The sequence below is a fragment of the Neopelma chrysocephalum genome, unplaced genomic scaffold (assembly GCF_003984885.1).
Source record: "Neopelma chrysocephalum unplaced genomic scaffold, ASM398488v2 Primary Assembly neopelma1_44, whole genome shotgun sequence".
Taxonomy (NCBI): Eukaryota; Metazoa; Chordata; class Aves; order Passeriformes; family Pipridae; genus Neopelma; species Neopelma chrysocephalum.
Window position 1 is genome coordinate 20850273 of NW_020897703.1, and position 23384 is coordinate 20873656.

The following is a 23384-nucleotide window of genomic DNA, read 5'->3' on the forward strand; positions in this document are numbered from 1 at the left end:
CCACTGACATGGAAAAGGAATCGGCATGTGTATGTTCCATCTTGATGTTCTGTATTCAAGCAGCTGAAGCAGAAAACTATATACCTTTGGAGGGCTCATTTTATTTTACTCCTAATAGGAATTTCACCAGCTAAGCTGTTAAACAAAAACCCAAAAAAACAACCAACCAACAAACAAAAAGCCCCATATCCTTCCCCCTCCTACTTTGTTAAAGTCCCAGGGCAAATCAAGGCACACTCAGAGGCCTTCCTTAAAGAACTAATGGAGTCTCTCATTCCTGATTTTCCTGTTCATTGTAGACCCTGTTGTTTTTTTTGGCTGGGAATGCCAACTTGAGAGAGATACATGTTAAATATACAATTTTAAGAAACTGTATAGCATTTTCTCAGGGGGTTAATTTGCCATAATAATACCAATAAAACCAAACGGAGCCCTTGGAGGAAGGGAACTTCTACCTGGACTCAGAGCTAGGCAATGAATGATTATATATATTTTCTTAGCTCTGCCTTAATACGATGCATAGAGAGAGAGAGAGCAAGATCTGGGAAGACACTGCACAAGAAAAATGTTTATTAGCTAAAATGACAAAAACACATTCCATGAATGCTCCTGGAGAGGGAAGATGAAACAAAATATAACTTTGTGCAATGCTGTCAAATTTTACTATACAACACAAAACTACTGAAAAATAATAATTTTAGTGAATAATGAATGACCTTTTACTCATCTGTTTGATTAAAAATGCTTTTTCTTTAGACTGACTTTTCATTTACTCTTCATATTAGAGAAAGACAATTATAAGGCATTTTGAGATTATTTTATTTTTTCAAAAATAATTCCACTTTGACTAAGAAATTGGTTTATAAAAACATTGTTGTTTGATCCATGTCAGAACAATATTCTGGTAATGTTTTCTTTAGATCATCAATGTCCCTATGCTTTGGAGAGGGAGGTTGGTCTTCTTTAGGAATGTAACCTTCACTCACAACTATTCCATTACCTTCCTTATCAAAATGTCTGACTGACTGGGGTTTGACAAAACTGTTTTGTCAAATTTAAGTTTTTTTGTATAGGAAAAAAACCCACCACAACCAAACTAACAACAATCCTCTCTCTTCCCTGAGATTGGATCTATGAAAAGATCAGCCACAGTCTAATAAGAAACTTCCCAATCCTACAGCAGGAAAAGATGAAAACTGGACTTGAGGGCTAGAGAAAAACTTAAAATGGGGATAGGCTTTCAAGGCCCATGTAACTCATACCACCAACTGGGGCAAGGAGTAAGCTGACTTGGTAGGTGAGATAAGGTTTAAAGTAATCTGATCCTGAACTCTTTGCTCATATCCTTGTGTCTGTAATCCGTTTTTCATTGCAGTCAGTGAAGCCACAGAGATGAGAGATCTGGTTAAACTTAAACACAGCTGCCAGATGTTTTTTGCAGGGAAGAAGAGGAGAGAGGTATTGTATGCAAAGACTAAGAAAAATAATTCTGTGGGGCTTTTTGGCAAGTGTTCAGCATCTTGCTGTTCAGGGGAATCAGCTTGTTCCTAAATCTGTGCTCTGCCTTCCATTTTTCATTTTGCTTTTTTGCATCCTGATGTAAGAAGCATCACTCATGTCATGCACAAAGAAAGACTGAAAGAGTTCTGAGCTCCCTTCATGGAACAACGGTCTTTATCCCTTAACCAGAAAACTGAGAGATGTAATAATCTCTGATTCTTCAACTTTTGTTCTGGTAGGTAAGTTGGGCTGCTGCTGAACAGAAAGGAATTGAGATATTTGAGCTCTACAGAAAAAATTCTGAGCACAAGGCTCTATTTATGCAGAACATTACAGGAATATGAGAAAAGGTATGGAGAGCCTGGAGGGTCACACATGCATTTGTGAAACAAAAACTTATGAATGGAGAAGAAAGCAAAACCTGACAGTAAAGAATGGCAGAAAGTGTAATTTAATCGAAATACAATATAAAATCTTATTTATGTTAAATATGACTTACAGTGGGCTTTATTAAAATGCTATCGATCACTCCATTAGGTGTTATAATGAATAAAGATGATTGTTCCCAGTAACTAAGAATGTGGTGTTCAGTTGCATTTTATTAACGTATCCATATGTCACATTGAGAAGCGCTTCCAAGTGAATCTGCTAGCAATCCCTCAGGGAGATTAAATACTTTCTTTTCAAGATACTGGAAACTGAGTGACCACTCAGGTCTTCCTGATCATTAATCAAGCATGAGAAACTAAGAAACCTCTCTATGTGTGTGTGTGTTAATATATATGTATATGTATACACATATACATATATATATAATGGCCAGTCTTCACGAACGAAGATTTTGGGAAAGGTCTTTTACCTTTCCAGCCTGCGCAATGGATTTTTTAGGTGAGACACAGCCTGCGCTGAACTGAGCCCACCCTTTAATCCTAAGGTTCATCTGCCGGGGCCAAGCAAGCTTGGACAATGGCAGTGAGGTCCTCAGGACGTAGGTTTGATTAGAGTGACCTTCTCATAGATGGATGGCCTCACAGGGCTAACGACTTCCATCTGCCCGGGGGACTGGGAATCGAACCTGGGTCGCAGCAGTGAGAGTCCCACATGCTAACCACTAGGCCACCAGGGGTCCGGTATATGTATGTATAGTGGTTGCAAAATGTTTAGGTGTTATAGTTTCTTTTTAAGTTGAGATAGAAATGTTAATCAAGATCTTTGTTGAGAACTAGTTTGTGGTTTGTTTTTTTTTTTTTTTTTTTTCACTGCAAGGTCTGGACCCTTTTCTTTCTCAGTGTAGTCAAAATATGCTGTAAAATATGTTTTATGTTCAACACCAATGATAGAAGAGATATAAAGTGAATCATATGTATGCATAAGATGATGCACTTAATGCTGAAAACTCTTAATTACATGTACTTCTTATTTGGCAATTTTTCCTTTACTTAGCTCTTTGTTTCTGCTGTAAGCTGTCAACTACTGGCCATGCATAAAGGATGAATTTCCTCTGAACATAATTTATTTCTTGGTAAATAACCTATGGCCAGTCTCTGTGGAGTTGCTTGCCATGCAGTACCACTGGTAACAGTAAAAGGCTGAGGCTCTAAGACTGAATCCTGTTGTCTGATGCAGTATTAAGTCAAGGTCAAATTTCCATGATGTGCTGGCGGAGAATCAGTGTACAGTCTTCAGCAGTCTTACCTCTCTGCTTACCATCTCTGCAAGAACATTGCTGATCAACCATTTGGCTGGTGCTGGCCTCCAAACAGTCCTACACATCGAAGTCCTATGGCACATGAAAGGCTCATTGGAATAGCTGTTCTTACCACAGCTTCTCTGCAGATATTAAAGCTTAGATCATCTGTTGTCCTTCAGGTGTCCTCCGGGTTTTCACTGGTTTGAGGCATAATTTTGACCTGATAACGTACCACTTAAAGACCTTTTCCCAATGACAGCAGTGATCTTTGAAGGAAGGGGTGGCAGTGGCAAGATTGTTAATGGCTGGACTTCATGATCCTGAAAGCTTTTTCAATCTTAATGATTCTATGATTCTACTACAAAACCTCTTATATTAGACATACCCTCTGAATACTCTTTAACTAGGGATATATTAAGATAAAATAGAAATTGTATGGAAAGCACAAAGAACAAAGCAGAATTATTCACATTTGGTACCAGTTGTGTGGAAGGCAGGTCATTCAACAGTAAATACCCATTAGGCATTTATCATCTGCCCAGAATTTTTAAGAATAGATAATAGAAGAATGCACAGGTTCACACTGGCATCCACAGGTTAATGTTCCTTCAGAGATAATTATTGTTTGATTTCTTATTTGAAGATTCACTCCTTCTTAGATCTATCAAAAGCTTCTCTTGCTTTTTTAATGCAAACAGCAGTAGTGTATCTTTTAGGGTTTGTATGCTCTATTAAGAAACATTCTCGCCTACTATTCCTTTTTGATCTACATTCCTATGAAAACAACATAATTGGCAATTCTAAAAGTTCATGGTATTTTGAAAGACAAGGAAAATAAAAGAAGAGTCTTTTAAATGTCGAAAATTACAACTTTAATTATAAAGTTTATTAGTTTCTTCATATTTTACCTTTTTTTTTCTTTTTTTCCCCCACCCAATTCAAAATATAGTAGATTTACACCATCAGAATATTAATAGCTTTGGTAAATACAAACATTATAGTCAGCTTTAATATAAAATCAGCAGTAAGCTTTGAAAATTCTTTTTCTCTATTCTTGTCATAGCAATACTGCAATTCAAATAGACTTCAATACAACATATCAGATACTTTCCATCATACATACAATTTGAAACAAAAGAAAAATGTGTGAAGACAAGAAGTTATGCTGAAAGATCAGCACTTATAAAGATTGTACTTTATTTCAATGTGTTTCTTTCTGACATGGGTGGGAATACAATTTTTTTACAGGAAAGGTAAATACAGTCGGTGAAATTGTGTCCCACTGCATTCAGTGGGACTTTGCCCCAACCACATAGGCAACAGTCGTGTAGAATAAGGCTTCCTTATTTTCAGTCACTGACAATAGTACTGTCTTGAGTAGACAGAGAAAGATCTCTACTGCCACAAATATTTAATTTCTTTGTAATATGGTTGGAATTTTTGCTCACCATCTATGCTGTTCTTTGATACCATTAGCTTCCTTTATTAACTGCCTGAATTTCCAGACATCAGATGTGTGTTCATTGGTTGTTCAGGGATTCTTTAGTTTTCTGTCCCGAATGAACTGCTGCTGTGAGGCTTCTGCGTTTTCTAAACGTACATTTCATTTTATGCAAAGAATGGAGAGATTTTAGAAAATGAAATAAACAGCTCAATGTATTTAATGTGAGTGTTCTTTTGGTGTGTATTTACCAGCATTTTTGATTAGACTTACACATGCAAGGAATCCAAACATCTTATATAATTCAAAGAAATTTGTTGTCACCAGTTACCTTCAGCAAATACACTTTGATTTCTCTAAAGAGGAATATCTATTTTGTTTGATGAAAAACTGCTCTCCATCTATATTGACATTTGATTACCTTCTCCTCCTCTGTATCTTTTTACTGATTTACATCTTGTTTTAGTGTTTCCTCTGTTCTGTAAGGGATTCTTACAGGCTTTAGCTAGTAGTGCTGTCCTGCTTATCCTGGAGCTATAAATGTTTCAGCACCTTGTCTGCATTCCTTGCTGAAAGAACACAGTCCTTTTTATTTCCCTGTCCTGATGTTCCCCAATGAACCCTAGATTTGATTTAAAAGAAAAATTGATGTCGATGTTCTGAGAAATCCTATGGTCCTATATTTAATAGTATCCCAAAGTGATTTGGTCCTGTAGTTCTAAAAAGAAATATATATATAAAATTACCTTGACTAGGGATGATTAAATTCTCCTCAGAACTGTATTAATGGGCAATGGCACATTGGACCTCAGGAAAACCTGGAATGATAGAGGCCAAGCCCCAGAAAAAATGCATACTATGTCTGCTAATGTGTGGTCAGACACACATTTAGGACTAGCTTCTTTTGGACAGAATTACTCTGTTGAGCTGTAATGCTGCTTTAGGGGCTGAGATAGGCAAGCAGTCATTTTTGTACAGAGGAGAACTGTCAGTTATACTCAAAAAATTAGGAGAAATAGAATTCCAGATGTTAAAGGCAGAATGTCAGAATATTGAATCTGTGAAAATTGGTTTCAAAGCTTGACAAGAGGAAATGGATTAAAAAGAAATTAATTTCCCTTTGCAAGCAATTACTTTTTTCAGTGAGAGAATTTGAAAGCTCCATGGACACACTCTTAAAGCGCACCAATGTAATCAGAAATATTGTGTTTAACTCTTGTCATCCATATATCTTAAGAAAATGTCCTGTGTTCCTACAGGATCATTTTTATATTCTCTGTTTCAACTTCAGGAAATATTGGTAATTTTGGTACACTGCTTTCCTGTATGTCATTGAAAAATGACTTATACTTTTAAATGCGGACCCATCACTTCCTATGCAAAGTGGTATTCAACAAGCTTTCACAGGGCAGAAAGGCACCAGGACAAATTCAAGTGGCTTGAGAGATCATCATAATACTCCCTTGTTTAATAAACACTGGAGATTTATAGCACTAAATTTAACAACTACAGAGCTTGCAGTGTTATTTTTAGACCCATTTTCTTTAAAAATGTAATATATGTGATCACTCTGTAAATCAGTCTTGGGTCAGGTAGGTCAGGTTTGCTCAAATTTGACACAGGATTGGCAATCCTAAGATAAAATCTTTTGAAAATTGGTTCTTGGTTAGCAGAGAGGGACAGAGCATCTTCATTGATAAAAATAGATAAATAGATATGTAAATAAATGACAAATCCTTTGCCATAGGGAAGGTAGTAAGGATCCAGATGGGAGCCTGGGGGACTGCAAGCAAGAGTAGCAGTCACAAATGAGGAGACAGGGCACCAGAGAGACGCAGGACAACAGGTCACAGCAGTGGAGGGACCTGGGATAAAAGCATGTGGGGGAAGAAGAATCTTTTTCATTAATTTTTCTATTCAGGAAGCAAATTGTAAAAATCACTTAATCATCAGTGATGAAAAGCTATGGCTGCCAACTGAGATGTCTCAGCATTGTACAAAATATTTGTTTTAGCACAGCATGCTGCTTGCAGAAGGATGTTTGGCTAATTACTCTTAAAAGTTATAGGAAGTTTGTAATGCACTCTTTTTACACCTAAATTGAATGACTCAAGACAGTAGAGTTATATGAGTAAAAAGTAGCAGGATGAGGCCATTAGTCTGCCAGTCATCAGATTTCATGAGCTTTCTTCATTACAAAGCAAAATTTTTCCTGAAGAAAACAAATAAATAGAAAATCTCCACAAATCATCTCTTCTCTCTGTTCAGTATGCTTGAGTAATTTCTAAATATACAAAGCCCTGGAGCCCAGAAGGACCTTGTAAAAAATAAACTCACTGAAACCATAGCTCTTGTCAGAGTTACTGCTGCAGAACTATTCAAAATGGCTCATTACTGGCAGGGAAGCTGTTCCTGTATGCTTGGACTGTTTGTCACCCTCAGATAAAAAGGGAAAATAGGATAAAGAGTGTTAACTAAGAAGAGATATGGTCAAAGACAAGAAGTTGCATTCAGTTCAGATTTAGGGGAAGCAATGACACAAAATCTGGTGTTGACTGAATTGCTAAGAATTGGCTGAGGTCCACTGACCTTGTGTTGTACCATCATATGTCTCTATAATTCCAATATGGTAGTTTGTCTAAGTCTACCTTATAATTAAAAAACTCACACCCACACCAAAAGAGGCACTAAGTTAGGTTCTCCTGTGTATCAGTTATGATACAGTTGTTTAATAAAAATCAGCAGGCTCAAGTTGCAAAAGCCAGAATTTCATGACTGGGGACAGAGGCAGGAATTTATTCCCTATGTCCCTCACACCTTCCTCTAAAGTCAATATTTTTTAACAGCTATAGTGTCGTTGCATAGTTCTGAGTATATGAAAGGGGACAAAAGGCTGGTAGTCCTCTATAGGTCCTGCTAGTGCTGGAGGAAAGTTCTTTGGTGTTCCCACACCTTGTGTGGGAGATGCAGCAGAGCTCAAGACATCCCAGTTATCCTCTTTTCAGAGGAAATATTTACATTTTTATTAAACTGGAGGGTCAGGGATCTTCAGTTTTGAAAATTCAGTTTTACAGCTAAGATTAATTCTGAGAATAATTCAGAGTCCATCCTCTCCAGATACTGAGCAAAGATTGAGATTGTGATTGAAAGACAAAAATGTCTCATTTTTCTTCACTTGGGTCCTCAGAGTCTTTTGTTGTTCAGATCTATCTTACAGCATTTTTATGACCAATGTCAATAATGAACACTGGAGTCCAGGAGCTTTCCAAGCTTTGGTGCCAAGAAATGAGCACAAGTGATCTGCAACAACGTCTTGAAAGCACAGATGTAGATGACTTTATATATGTGTACACACATATATGGATCCAAACACAGGAAAAAATATATCAGGTTGAGCAGAGCTCATCAGCATCTTATTTGTTATCTTCTATTTCTTCTCCTCTATTTTCAGTAGTGCAGGGCACAGTCACAGGTGTGGATGAGCAGGTGCAGAGAACAATTTTCCTATTTATGGAGTTAATTATGGGCTTCAATTAAGAAGCCAACTTACTGGGATAAAAAAACTCATCACCATCGATTCTTAGGTGAGGAATAAGGTCTTTTCATGTGACCACCATGACTGGTATATTTATTTATTTATAATAAAGCATCAATGCTCAGTGTAATTCTCTTGTCTAGCACAATGCAAAGGATATACAGAAGCCATACAGAGAGAGAAATCAGTGGGATGCAGATGAAAAAGCTTCTATATAGTGGCAGTCATATGGTTGCATTTCCTAAACACTTATTGGTATCTGCACTAGGACTGAATTCCTCTCCCTGCAAAAATCCAAAATCCTGTTGGTTCGCATTCAAGAGAATTTTCAAATTCAAAATAAATAAATAAATAGTCAGGCAAAAATATCTTACATGAAAAAATGTAGCTGAGCTCCATTTTTTCAAAAGGCCTGCTCAAACCAGGAGGCTTTACCTTTTAATATCTATGCATGTATGCAGAGAACCTACCAACTAATTGGAATCATATTTGTAAGTCTACTGGCTTATTATATACTACCTTGTAAATTCCAACACTTTGCAGTTCTCAAGCTGCCATGCAGAGAAAGCCAGAAATAAATCCTTCATTCTTACCTTTTCCATGTTTTCCAACAGTTTTATTTCTTTGAAGTGTCTTTGATTTTTATATATATAAAATTAAAAAAAAATAAAAAAAATCCCAGTGTAAATCCCCAAACAAACAAAACAAACTCCCCCGTGCAAATAAAAATGCACATTTAAGGGGTTGGGGGGAGTTATCTGGGCTACAGATTTATTTTTTTTCCAGATACATCAGCTTTATCTAATTTAATGTTTGTTTTGTTATCATTTGAAATTCAACTTCGGGTGGTTCTGTATCATATCAGCATAGGATACATCATTAACTCTAAGAGGATGTTTTCCTTTGGCATCTGCTACTTTCACCAAATGTCAAGGCTTGACATTTGCTATCTTTATCTGGTTTTGGTGTATCACTCATACTGAGATTTTGTTTTTTCTTATCTGATATTGATTTCAACTGTGACCAGCTGTGTTGCTAATAAGATCAACAGGCAAGTATCTGGCATTTAGAGTTCTTCACTGGTATAGGAAAAGAAACAACCCAGTGACAAAACAAGCAAAGAGATATTTTTCAATTAGGATGCTTGCCTGTATCCTCCTATTATCCATCTCTTAGCACTTCTGTTGATGTAACATTTCTCATTGATTCCCTTGGGGAAGCCTCCATGGAAATCCTTGCCTCTCAGATGAAATATTCCTTTTTGCTCTCATCCACTGCTTCCTGGAGAGCAGGATCATTTTTCAAAGCGGCATCTGCGCTTTCGGCAAACTCAGTTCCTTTTGCCTCATTGGTGTGGTAGGTGCCCTTATGCCTGTACATGTACCGAACCATCACCACCAGCAGGCAAATGAGGACAAATACCACTGCAGCAATCACACCTAGAGGAAAGAGATCCGTTAAACATGTCACCGGTAATAAAATATGAGAAGTATCGCACAGCCAGACATCACAACTTGGATTGGACTGGTTCATGTATCATAAGTGTTTGCATGTTGCAGTGGCCAGAGACAGAACAGTCTGACATTACAAAAAAAAAAAAAAGCGCGATATAGATACTGCAGGAATACAGGACAAATTCTCACTTACTGTCTTTCAAATCACTTTGGTCGAACACATGGGAGCTTAAAGTTCATTACAAAATGAGGAGAAATACTAGAACATAAAGGAAAACCAATAGATTTCTTTCATCCTTCTGGTAACATATACCCTGGGGAGGTGGGGTGTTGCAGACAACTCGACCCTGGCTTCTCATGTGTCCACAATTTCAGGAGATGTTCAGGGCACTGAGTATTCTGAAGAGGCATTCAACAAATAGGAGGAGTTGTGTGGCTGGTACTGCTCTGTATTTGCAAGCTGCCATTTCATTCTGTGCTCTAATTATGAAAGTCTGATTGTAACAAATGTACAAGTGACACCTGGGAGAAGGAAGGGATTCTGGATACATCTTTCCTGTCTCCTAGACTAAGGCTAATTACAGCAATGTGTTTACTGGACAAAAGTTTCTAGAGGTAACCCAAATGTGCATGGAACTAAATGGTGAATGGAAGTACTCCTAGTGAAGAAAAGTAAATCAAGCTCCTTTGCTACTGCGAAAGGTAGAACTCCATAAAAGAGAGGCATCCCTGACAAGTCCATTGTAAAAAAGCCTACAAACTCTATTCCCTTCCTCCTAGATCAAATTCTTTGCTTAAAAATTCTGAAAATAAATGAAGTATTTTGAAGTTTATTCAACTTGTGTGACTTTTACCATTTTTAAACACTTTTTGCATGCATCCAGTGCTTTTTAACACTTCAGCTATGATTCTGTACATGATACTGAGCTGATTCTATATTCATGACTCCAGGAGTAAATCAAACATCAAAGAAATGCACAATAAAAACAACCAGAACAGGACATTCCTAAGGTTTCCTCTGCTGTCAGTGGAGGGTGTGGGAGTGTGTGTGTGTGTGGTCATTCCTCTTCTAGAATGGAGTACCTTCATTTTGTCAGATGAAATGCTGACTGGAAGAGCCTACTACTCTGCAGAGACAATGAAGAGTAGGTAGACAGTATCTCTTTCTGTATCCTATATTCCAGATATGTGGCAGGGGCTTTATATTTGTCAGCATCTGTAAACTGAGTGGGCATACCCTATTAGCATAAAAGCATGGGAATAGACAGAATGTTAGCAGGGTAAATAAAGATTTTAACTCTGCCTTAAAATATATACCTTGATGTTATCCCTCAGATTTCATGGTGCCTGTTCCAAAAACTGAAGTTACTGCTAGCAGAAATAAAATTGTTTATACAAAGAAACTTGAGTTTGCAATAATATCACGGTTGCAGTGTGGGCTTCATCAGTTCTTAGGACCTCACTGGTATCCCTTGACACAAGAGGCTCTAATAGGCTTTAGATGTAGCACAATATTAATAAGCCTAAGGGACTAAGTACAAATCAATTTACCTGCTACTTGTTCATAGAAAGCTGAAATTAAAGTTACCGGAGATGGGACCTGAGGGAAATATAGCAGAACCTCACCAATTTGCACTAATGATTGGTATAGCCCCTTGTGAATAACTGAAATTAGTGTGTTAGCATGGAAATGAACAAACACAATAAAAATAAAAAGACAGGTTCTCTCCATGACCATAGTCTTGCTCATTTATTCTGACAACTGTATTTAGTTTAAATGCATGAGAGAGCTTTAATGGAACACCAGGAAATATACAGTGGTGAATTCTGTAACAATAAAGGGTCAGCCGATATGAGCTAACATTGCTCAAATCAAAGGTGCTACATCAGTTCTGTATTAAAGGACAAGCTTGACCCAGTGAATAATGAAGGGTATCAGACATTGACTTTGCTATTGGACTGGTAGGTATTTTGTCCTAAAAAGGAGAATGGATGGGAGTGGTACTGCTCAGTATATGGTTTATGTTCATTATCTCATCTCGTTATCTTGCCAATAGCCCCTCTGGGAGCAGATTTCCCACTGGCCTAATTAACTCTAATTGGGCCACTCCTGTTGTCTTGTCAGCAAGCAGAGGTTTTGCAAAATGCAACCAACTTGCTGTTTTAATTCTTATGGTGCTGCTTAATATGGTCTGCTACTTACCTCCAATAACAGCCACATCTGCTCCAGCTGTGGGGATCTCAATGTCTCCATCTATAAATAGAATAGAACATACACAAGTTAATTGAAAAAAAGGAATTGAATCATATGTAGCAGCAGTGACTGTAGTGATGGTGCTGTATTGTTTTACCCTGTGAAACTCAGAACTCAAACAAGATCTCCAGTTAGCAAAAGAAATTTATGAAATTTCACATTCGAATTAGCTGTACTGTAACAGTTTTCTGTCACCATTACACTGGAAAATAAATAGCTAGCACATTATGCAAACTATCATGGCCCTCAGGGAAACACCTACTGTTTATTATGAGCACTTACCTGTAACATCCTCCAGTGAATGATTAAATTAAGAGCATGTAGGCACTGTGATTACTCTCAGAAAGGTAGTTTTGGGGGAAAAAATGTTGATGTCTATTTATTTTCTCATTTATGGCTCTTCAGAGTATGGTCTGGATCTTGATTTGATTCAAATTAATCTGGCTGTATTGATTTCAATTAGTATTTATTTATCTGCAATATCCTGTTTTTAAACTTACCATTTGTTTTCTTTTAAGCTTATATTTGGAATCAAGGCAAGCCTGTTACGTGTGTGGTATAAAACAGTCCCCACTTAGAGTAAGTCTGAACTCACTGCTGATAAATCCAATTATGATCTTTGCTGGATTATAATTTATAAAAAAACCCAAAAACTTTATAATTGAAATGCAAAAGAGAAGTACCTGACCATGTCTTTTTGAAAAGTAAGAAATTTTTCTGAAATGTAAGCTTCTGAAAGAACAGTTAGAATTTGAATTAGTCTTAATTATAGCACTTACTAAGAATACCCAAAACATCTAAAAAGCTGAAGCTATTTAAAGGGGAGATGAAAAAATATTCCAAAAACTAGTGAGGATATTTCTCTCCTTATTGTTTGATACAGACCTTAAGTAAAAGTAAAAATATGCAGACAAGCATTTCTTCACCAACTTAAATGATCAGGGAATTCAGAATTATTGAATTATTCCGAATTGATTCGGAATTATTTTTAGCTCCTTATTTCATGCCACTAGTATCAGCCCACATGGTCCTGAATTATGTGGATATCTGAGAGTATGATGAGCTCCTGGAGTTTTTCCACTCTAAGTTTATGACAGGACACTAATTTCTTTGTTTAGTTTTGTACCAGTTGTATAATTCTAAATGATACTGGTTTTCAAACCAGAGAAATACTTTTATGTGAGAACTCCTTTATATTTGCCTTTGGTAAATGCAGTAGATAGAGAAGTTCTCTGGAAAAGGTAAAAAACTAATTCCAAATCCTTCTATAAACTCAACAGTGGCACTATGGCTGATATCTGGCTCTCCTTTTGCTAAATCTGTATGTATGATTCAGGTTAAGACAGTATTAACAATTTTCTCCTTACTCATGACCAGACCGTAATATCAGTTTGCAACAAATTGAGGAGAGCTGAGATTCAAAGGATCCACCTCTTCCCAAACATGGGAGATGCTTTTTCTAGAAAGTAGGAGAGCTTTTCTCTCCCCTAGAGATCCTTCGCACACTTTCTTCCATCTATACATTGATAGAAAGAGCAAGTATGCCTTGTGTAATTTAAAAACTCTAATTATGTCTATGTTCATTCAAAATCCATGTGCCTCAGAAGAGATTAATTGCCTCAAGGTCATACTGCTCAGTATTTCTTTACACTCCAAATATATGCTGCATGCCAAAAACACAGGCTCCTCTACAGCAATCAAATACTTGAAGGTGTGAATTCTCAAGTGCTTCCCTAGCTACACAACTTGCTTCCAAACATTAATTCCAGATCAAATTAGTATCCCTTTATTTATAAAAAGGTTTATGAGTAACTCTCTGCTCTTACCTGGCATTCCCAGGTGCCTCTCAGACTCAGATAACAAGCAGGTGCCTTATCTCTAGTACTTTCTACCACAGTGCTTTTTGATAATGGATTACAGTATCATCACTTTGCAAAAAATTTTTCATTTCCATACTGTGTTTTTTAAGTTTGCAAAAGAGTCCTGGACTCGTCTTAAACTATTGTACCTGGTACTGGTCTGTTAACCTCACAGTGCTGTGCCATTCAGTAACCAGCAAACACTGTGATGTGGCTTCACTCGACACAGTTCTCATTTTACTGCAAGCGCGAGGATCTGACTACTCCTATGTGTGTTCACTTTTGACCACAAAAAAGGCTTGCTGTCCTCTCGGACAACATTTTCCTTCATCGTCCAGAGTGCCAGAACACTGCAGCTACCACCAGTGGCCAGACGTTCCAAGGTCTGCTCCCCAGATCAGTTTAGGAGCAATGATGATGGAGAAGACAGAGACACTGTTAATCCCTGTCTCACAGTCTCTGAAATTTCACTTTGTCCAAAAATAGCTATGTGATTCATGGCAGTATCACAATATCGATAAGCAAGAGTGAAAAGTGTCAGTGACGTTCAAGATTCAGGCAGTATCACCCTTCATGAAATATGACTGAGGAACATGCAAGGCATGTGTGATGAAACGGGAATCTCTTCCTTGACCAGGAGTGAGACAGCAGTTGTTGTCCAGAGGGAATCCAGGGCTGGCCAGGAACCTCAGCATGGTCTTTCTAAACTCAGTCTATGTGAGAAACATACTGCATTATTATAGGACTGAATCTTCCCTTTCTGAGGGAGAAAAGATATCAAACATACTGATGGAATTTCTAGCTCAGCAATGGCTTTGGCCCTATACCTTCTTTGTTCTGCTCTTCTTCCCACACAGAGTGCTCAGAGGTCTGTGTTTCAATTGCTGCTCTTGCACCTGTTTTGATTATTTTCCTTTGTTTCAAGGACATCTTTTGTGTTATCTGCTGCTAAATTGTCCTTGCAAAGCTTCCTCTCACTGTTATACTGGCCCTTGTTCAGCTACAATCTGGCCCTGAAAGTGTTTAGGCAGTGTTGTTATTTACTGCCACTGGTTATCATGACACACAGAAATAAAAAAAAATGTGGAAAAACTTGTTTTTCGTAAAATTTCTGGCCATTAGAATGAGTTGACGAAATCAAGAAAAGAATATACAAATCAAATTGTCTGTTGTTAGAAAGTCTGTTTCTAAAAGTAAGAATGAAGGGAAAGAAATACCTTTGTGTCATGACCTGAAATTCATCAAATTTCAGTTCTGCCCATAAACTTACAGATAAGGAATTTTTGCAATAGAACAACAATTGCTACCTGTCTCATTCTTATCAATCACATCCTACTGAGAAGGCAGGAGTCTCTGAAAGTCCCAGGAATATTCCTGACTTAAATATTGAAGATCTCTGGCTTTTTGCTGCAAAGGTGAAAAAACAGTACAACTACCTTGTATTTTAAGGTAGCCAGTGGTGAGTTTTTCGTGTTAAATTTGTTGGTAAATTTGTTAAACCGCCTCCTCTAGGTGCAATTTTCCAACCAAACTTGATTTTATGAATTTTGGTAGCTTTTTCCCCTAATTTAAACCTATCCTGTTTCACTTTGGCAGAAGAGAACTTGTTTGAAGGAGGTAGGTTCAGCAGTGAAAGTGTTTGTTGGAGGTTCAGTGCTCTCCCAGTTTTACTATGCACATCTCTGGCAGTTGTACTAGTTTATTTTCTTCTATAAATTGCAAATTTGAACCACTAAAAGCCATAAATCACTTCCTGTTCAAAATTCTGACACTGGTTCTTAAAATAATTTAATTTTTTTTTTATTTAGCCTTACTTTTATATCTGAGCTTCATTTAAGTAGTACTTTCAAGCCTTTCTTTGCAATACCAAAGACAAAATATGCTTTGGAGATGAAAACTGAGGTCTTGGCATGATTTTGTGACACAAGGAAACAGGTCTTTAAGGAAAATATGAAGTATTATGAGAATCCTGATAAAGCTGTAAGACTTGTCAGTGAGCTACTTCAGAGGCCGAACCATGTTGAGGCATTCAAACTGACCGACCATTCAACTTACATGGTGATGGGCCTTCATGGGAAGGGGCATGTTCATTCCCCAAATGCTTTGTCCCATTCAGCATAGAAAGCTCAGAGTTTAGATCCTGTTGCTTGCAGTAAACTTTTAAGTGCTTTGGTGGCTGCTGTCAGTGATACATAGGATAAACTTGTAGAGAGCTTCAAGCTTTCTGATTTTCGGGCATTGTTTTTGCCTGCTAAAAGAGTTTCCAGGAAAAAAATGCAGTATTTGCACCCTTAGCGGTTTTGCAGTTAGCACTTTAGTTAGAAATTTAAGTACCTACGTTTGCTTGTTATGGATTTACACATGGAAAATGCATGAAAGGAAAACTATACTGCCAAAGGATCCCATTGGCATATTTGACAGGAATGCATGGGAATCATCCTGCAGGATGTCGTCAAATCTCTGCTGTGTAATCCACATGGGCAATTTAATGGGATAACATAGACCTTACCCCAAACTTATCAAGGCCTCTCTAATTTCCTAAGATGAAGTTCCAAACTAAAGATGGTAGTGTTGAGTAGAGAAAGAAAAGCCTGAGATTGAAGCTTATGTCATGATTTCCATGCAGCAGTGGGTGATACTGGGGTTTTGGAGTGAGTTTGTCAAGCTGAGTATACAGATATCTATGTGTGATAAGCAGCTTTTACAGCACAGTTTTCAAAGCCACTCAACAGCAGTCAGGCAGCACTGCCCCTGCTCCTGCCTTTCAGGATTCTCCTACCCACAAGCTTGTGCTTTTGAGTCTTAGCAACCTCAACCATCTCTTATCATGACGCTCCACTGCTGACTGCTTGGTTACAATCTCAGACAAAGCCTTGGCTGCTAAATTGCTCTCAAGTAAGTCTTTAAGTGCTTTCTTGGGCAAGCCATTTTCTCTCTTGGTGTGCCTGTTCATTGCATAAGAAGTGCTTGAAATTCATTCAATCTATGTGAATGATGGGTTGAGTTCCTTAAGGCAGTCATTTCCTTCCTAGGCCATTCCTAGTAATGCAGTGGGTTCACTAAAACATTATAAACTTTTGAGGGTATTGAGGACTATACAGAGTCTACCAGGAGGCTTTTGAACTTGTTAAAAACCTTTACTATAATTATTGCAATTTTTATTTTATTTATATTCTGTATATAAAAATGTATTTATTATAACTGTTCCTTTCCCAGGGACTCTTTTTGCTCTTTTTATGCCCTTCTGCAGCCATCGTTCCTCTTAACTGTAAAAGCAGGTCTTAATGTGTCCCTGTTGTCTTCACTGATGCAAGACTTTTCTTACCACACATTTAGTTAGTATGAAAGAACTAATGAAGTCTGAACACCTCCATTGTTTATGCAACTGTGGTATGTCCTCCTTGCCCTTTGGTTTATGTTTGTGCCTTGCCAACACACTGCATTCATGAGAAAATCATTAATCTATTAACCTTAGCACACTGATTTAATTTACAAGCTAGAGTTGTAACTGGTTCACTGCAACTGCATATGTAAAAATGAGTCAAACCAACTTCTGAAAACTTCATGTTAGAAATATGTTAATTGCTCAAGCTGCTCTCTGGCCTGTGTTACAATATCAGATGCATCTCACTGAGGCCTTTCTGAATTAAAAAAAAAAAAAGTCATTACCTATTTTAATATTTGCCAGTAAGTCTGCAGTGCCCTGCCAGAGCTGGCATTTCTTATCCCAAAGGGTCATCAGCCTGAACCCATCAATTTGACATGTTCTGCTGAAAAAGCCATCACCACCTCCCATTAGACAATGAAACACATCAAGGCTGTTCTTTCAAAATTAAGGAACAGTTTCTCATCTGTCAATCTGGAAAAGAGACAGAACAATTTGGCTTCCATTTGTATACTAAATTATTATAAGGACAATAATGGTGACATATAATAACAACAACTACATGATCTTTTGGGGAAGTAAATGGACTGTGTTGCAAATGTGAGGTAAATCATGCAGATTAAAAATATCTATGAAATTAAAATGTGCTGGGCTCTTGCTATCCTAGCTAGCAAGTACTTTGCCATTAATTCTGAGGAAACAAAGTACAGTTTCATTCAAATAAAACAAAGGTCTGTTTGACTTTTGACACTTTGTGATATAACGAGGATAAAAGGCATTTATGAAATTAGTTTAATTAGATTAGGATTGCCACATAATTTTAGCAGTTCTCATTTGATTCTGGTATACAATGTCAGCAAAATATTTTTTCACCATTCTAGAATGTTATAAAGTAAATAAGACAAAATATATTTTACAATGCTTGAGGAAGTAATAGCTTTGCTCACACAGTTTCTCCTTCTTTTATGAAGCTGAATTGCCCTTGGGTCTTAGGGAAAATCAGAGATGGAGGGATACACTAAAAGTCATCTTGACAAAAAGTAATCATATGATATGTCTTAATGATAAGAGGGACAAGGAGAAAATGTTAATGAAACTTGGGAAATTATTTTAGGTTAAAAATAATAAAGATCTTTTAAAAGTGAAGAGATATTCTATATTTTGAAATTAAAAAATCCTATCAAATTTTAAAAGGGAAGAAAATTGTGTTTTAAAGGGTTATATAACCTAAAAAAACTACAGATTTTTTTAAAACTAAACTTTTCTGTTTATCACTGAGAAGAACTGACAGTCCCCTCAAATTCCCCTTTCCCCTTTCAGTTTGAACAGTTTGAACTACATATTCTTTTTTTTTTTTTAATTAGTTTACAGTTACTAGAGGCTTTAACTCTTTGCTCAGAGTAGCTGGTAACAGATATTTATTGTGTCCTGTGTATTCACACTGATGTAAATATGCAGTAAAAAATCGGCAGAAAACTTTAGATGGTTCTGTCTCTGCTTATAGCATCAGGAAGGGTCAGAAGGTTTCAGGGTTGGCAGAAGAGGCTCAGAGCAGAGAGCAATAAGAGGAAGAACCTGCCTCCCTGACACTGGAGCAATGAAGCTCACGAAAGGATGATGTAGAAATCTTGTCTTTAGAGATGAGATGGGGGAAGCCACCAAGGACCACAGAGCAGTGCACTTGCTGCTTGTGTATGGTGGCTGGTTTTTGCTGTGATCCCATCGGAAAGCTGCTCGATGTCTGAAGAACAAAGGTGCATGAAGTATGAGGACCTGGAAGAAAGTCTAACCTATTTCAAAAAATGCTGCATATGGGAATTTGGAAGTTGTGTATAGTTATATCACTGCAGAAAGTTCCTTACTCTTCCATGGAAATATGTTAATGCAACCAAGCCATCATTTACATCTTTCTGCTACAGCCATCAAAGCCAGATCATGTACAACATCTTACTGGAGAAGATAAATTGACCTGGAATTGCTTCATTGAAGAGGTGACAAAGGGGGTATGAATCAATCCATAAGGTACAGGCCACGATCAGGACATTTTCCTGCATGTGTCTCTCGTCCTCCCACCTCTTCTCTCTTCTTCAGAACAGAGTACTGCTCTTGAGGGCTTTATAATTGGGAAGGATTTGAAAGAAACATAAATATCCAGTGAATCTGCCAAATAATTTCTGTCTGACTTTCCTCCAAAGTCAACAATTTCAAGCTCTAGTCATTTTTTATTGAATCAAAAAGGGAACAAAACAGGCTTTTGCTCATTCACTGAGATCAAAGCTAAACAGAAAGGAGTCCCTGGATTAATCAATTAACCATTGCAAATGTTGCAGGTGATCATAGGCAATCAAAGTACCTGACTATGGACACAGCGAAAGCCCATCTGACAACCTGTAACTGATACTTGTAATTCTTGAGAGACAGTGCATGAAAGCAGCACACCCCGTTGACCTAAACTTTGCGTGTTAGAAACATAAGCATAAAAATTTGAGCCAGAAACTTTCAGCGAAAAGTCAGAGACCAAGAGGTCTTGGAGGACATGATAATTCCTTCCCAACCCCTTGCGTAAATGGTTATATGATGCAGTTAGACAACTTAACTGCTAAGCTGCTTGTAACTATTTACCAAGACAAGCTTTTAATTTGTAACTAACAGGTCTACCAGCCTCAGACCTGACTCTCAGACCTTTTGACTGTGTCATAAGAGGATAAGGTGATCTCTGTTTCTCAATGTTATACTTCATTTTATGACCTTAATAACTTCTCAAGATTAGGGTTTAGTTTACAAAAGAAACATACCCTTTTTATGGACATGGCACTAAGCATTTCTGGATTTGGCACTAACACAAACATTAGTTAAAGTTAGTTCCCTTAACTAAGACAGTCTGAAGCATTTGTTAGTATTTGAAGTATTTCCATCAAATACATTTGACAACATTTTTGCATTCTTTTTTTCTGTTCCTGCTATCAGCCAGGCTGTCCTTGTAACCTTCACAGGTTTTGACTCCATTATTCAACTCCAACTGTTTTTAAAGGAAAAGCAGGCAAAGATAAGAATTTTGCTTCAATTTTCATGACAACTGTAGACTGGAGAGAAAAGGTAGACCAGAGTAATCCAGCAGTGAAGGAAAGGCAGTGAGGGCTCAGCATTCTAAAGCTCTGTTTAGTAGTAGCAGTCAGTTCTCCAGTAAACACATGCTTTCCAGCCATCATGCATGTAGGTCTAGAGGAGTTGCAGCAAGGTGCTTCCCCTCCCAGGAAGGAGCTGCTGAGGTAGGAGGTCAGTGTATGCAGAGGATGGGATTTAGAGGGCACAGGCATAAATCTAAAACCAAGAGTGTTTCACTGGTTCTGTTACTGGCAGAAAGCTTGTTCTAAGCTTTCTATACTGTCTCTCACAGTATCCTTCTGGACAAAATGTCCAGCACACGTAGCTGGATAAACACATCATGCAGTGAGCGAGCAATTGGCTCACAGGTCAAGCACAGAGGGTAATAGTGATTGGGGTGACATCGTGCTGGTGACCTGTCACTAGTGGGGTTCCACAGGGCTCCATCATAGGCCCAGTTCTCTTCAATATCTTCATAAATGATTTAGACACAGGACTGGAAAGGATACTGAGCAAGTTTGCAAATGACACAAAACTGGGAGGAACTTTCAACTCCCTGGAAGTCAGGGAGGCCCTGCAGAGAGATCTCAACAAATTAGAGGGCTTGACAATCACCAATCGTATGAAGTTTAACAAAGGAAAATCTTGGATTCTGCACCTGGGAGGGGGCAACCCAGGATGTACAGACAGACTGGGGAATGAGATGCTGGAAAGCAGTGCCACAGAAAGGGACCTGGGGGTCCTGGAGAACAGCAAGTTGAATATGAGTCAGCAGTGCCCTGGCAGCCAGGAGGGCCAACCGTGTCCTGGGGGCATCAGGCAAAGCAATGCCAGCCAGTCAAGGGAGGGGATTGTCCCGCTCTGCTCTGCACTGGTGCAACCTCACCTTGAATGTTGTGTGCAGTTTTGGGCACCACAATATAAGAAAGATATAAAGCTATTGGAGAGTGTCCAAAGGATGGCATCGAAGATGGTGAAGGGCGTTGAGGGGAAGCCGTGTGAGGAGCAGCTGAGGGCACTTGGTCTGTTCAGCCTGGAGGAGACTGAGGGGAGCCCTCATTGCAGTTACAACTTCCTTTTGGGGGGTAAGAGGTGGGGCAGGCACTGATCTCTTCTCTCTGGTGATCAGTGACAGGAACTGAGGGAATGACCAGAAGTTGTGTCAGGGGAGGTTTACGTTGTATATTAGAAAAAGGTTCTTCACCCAGAGGGTGGTTGGGTGCTGGAACAGGCTCCCCAGGGAAGTGGTTACAGCACCAGGCCTCACAGAGTCCAAGAAGCATTTGGATGGTATTCTTGGGCACATGGTGTGACCCTTGGGGATGGTCCTGTACAGAGCCAGGAGTTGGACATGATGATCCTTGTGGGTCCTTTCCAACTCGGCATATTCTGTGATTCTGTAATGAACACTGACATGCTAGGATAGAAACATGGCGGTTATTCTATTGAGGCTGATAAATGTCTTTTTCTCATTTTGAGATGAAAAAACTTGACCCTGTGCTAAATTAGAGGTGATATGATCAAGCTACAGGTGATGGCATCTAGAATCACCTGAAATCTGGTGAAAGCCTGCAGTCATGCACAAAGATATTACTGTAACAGTTCAAAGAATGAAGCACCAAGCTCCTATGCTTAGAAAAGTAAAATCATTTTACAAACACGGTCAATTTTCTTCCTCTATATCTCATTCCCACCCCCAATATTTTGTAGCAAAGCAGTCCAACAAGTGATAATTCTTGGAAATGAGAATTCTCTGTGCTCCATCCACTGACTTATTTGATAAGAATTGTATTCAGCTACATCCAGCTCATACACCAGTGCTTGCCTAAGGCACTGTCTACTATGTGTTGCAAGTGGAAATGTCAGGATGTTTAGCAGATGCTCTTCAGGGAAACAGAGATCTTTCCTGGAGCACTGTCGAGGTTAATATTATTAATGGAGATATCTGTAGTGGAAACAATCTTCCAAATGCTTTGAATATTGAGTATATTAAAAAAAGAAAATAAAACATACTGAAACACCTTAGAAACTTGCAAGGCAAATAGTAGCTCAAGGCAACAACATTTCTTATTTTCCAAGGATTCTTCAATGAATATGCAGATTTCTTTTGCATATCTGCTTTAAAGACAAAGCCCATTTTATTATTTGAAAAGCATTTACGTATCAGTCCAAGCTGTCTGAATTGAATTGAGCAATTTTAGCAAAACTTCTTTACCGTCTATCATTCATCTGAGCCATTCTGGACAGATTGTGCAATAATTGTTAAAAAGAGTGAAAAAAATACAAAAAGGCTTGTTTGTGTATTATTTTTGGACAGTTGTCTGGCATTGTTTGACAAATAGCATGTTGAACACATTAACAGCTAAGCAGGAAAGGACCTTCATTGAAACCATATACTGAATATCGCAGGACTTACGTTGTGAGACTAACAATTAACAATTAACAATTAACAATTTTTTACTAATGTTCCTCTCTCCCAGTGAAACATGAATGGTAAGTACCATGTAGGTGGAAAGCTAATAACCAGCCTAACGAGATGTTTGAATGCTAGAAAGGAGTCTGTATGATCTCAACTGTCTCCACAGGTGCTGCAGAGAGGACACCAGTAGGCAGTTGGCCTGGATGATTGTTGTGGATCTCTTCCAACTGGAACATTCTATTCTGTTCTGTTTTGTTCTGACACGCCTTTTTGCAAGAAGATCTATTCAAACTCAACAGAGGTGTGGTGAATCCTGGAGTATGGTGTGGGAATTTCCTTCCCATTAACAAATAAGCAAATCTAGAATAGCTTCAATTAGAAGCCCAGCTTTCTAGAGTCTATAATTATGGAAAATAAATCCCAACCATTACTGTTAGCAGTTCTTAGCCATTGCTTTCCAAAGCTTGTGCTGAAGGCTTAGCCTTGCTATAAGGTACTGAGAGCTTTTTTTTGTAGAGCTTTCAAAATGCCATGGTCAGAAGGGCTGGATGTCTTCTATAGGTGCTTAAATGGTGTCTTATTCTCTGTGTTTTGACTGTTAAATTGCAGTCATGTTTAGGAAGCAAACTTACCATGGCAAAACTTGATGCTACCACATTCCTAACTAGAAAAGAACTTAATTTCATTTTACCTCCTAATAAGGAGACCTTTTTGTGTTCCTGGTCACTTGAACGGCTCTCTG

At 38.1% G+C, this 23384-nt stretch overlaps 1 protein-coding gene across 1 annotated transcript in view; it reads right to left on the reverse strand.

The window, feature by feature from the left end:
* Positions 1 to 8882: 8882 nt before the first annotated feature.
* The window catches only part of GYPC (glycophorin C (Gerbich blood group)), a 30669-nt gene continuing 16167 nt past the window's right edge, over positions 8883 to 23384 (reverse strand). The window contains exons 2-3 of the mRNA XM_027678925.1: positions 11824 to 11874; positions 8883 to 9605 (exon numbers count right to left, since the gene is read on the reverse strand). Of these exons, the coding sequence (XP_027534726.1) occupies positions 9409 to 9605; positions 11824 to 11874 (248 nt within the window). The 3' untranslated portion in view covers positions 8883 to 9408. The remainder of the gene's footprint in view (positions 9606 to 11823; positions 11875 to 23384) is intronic.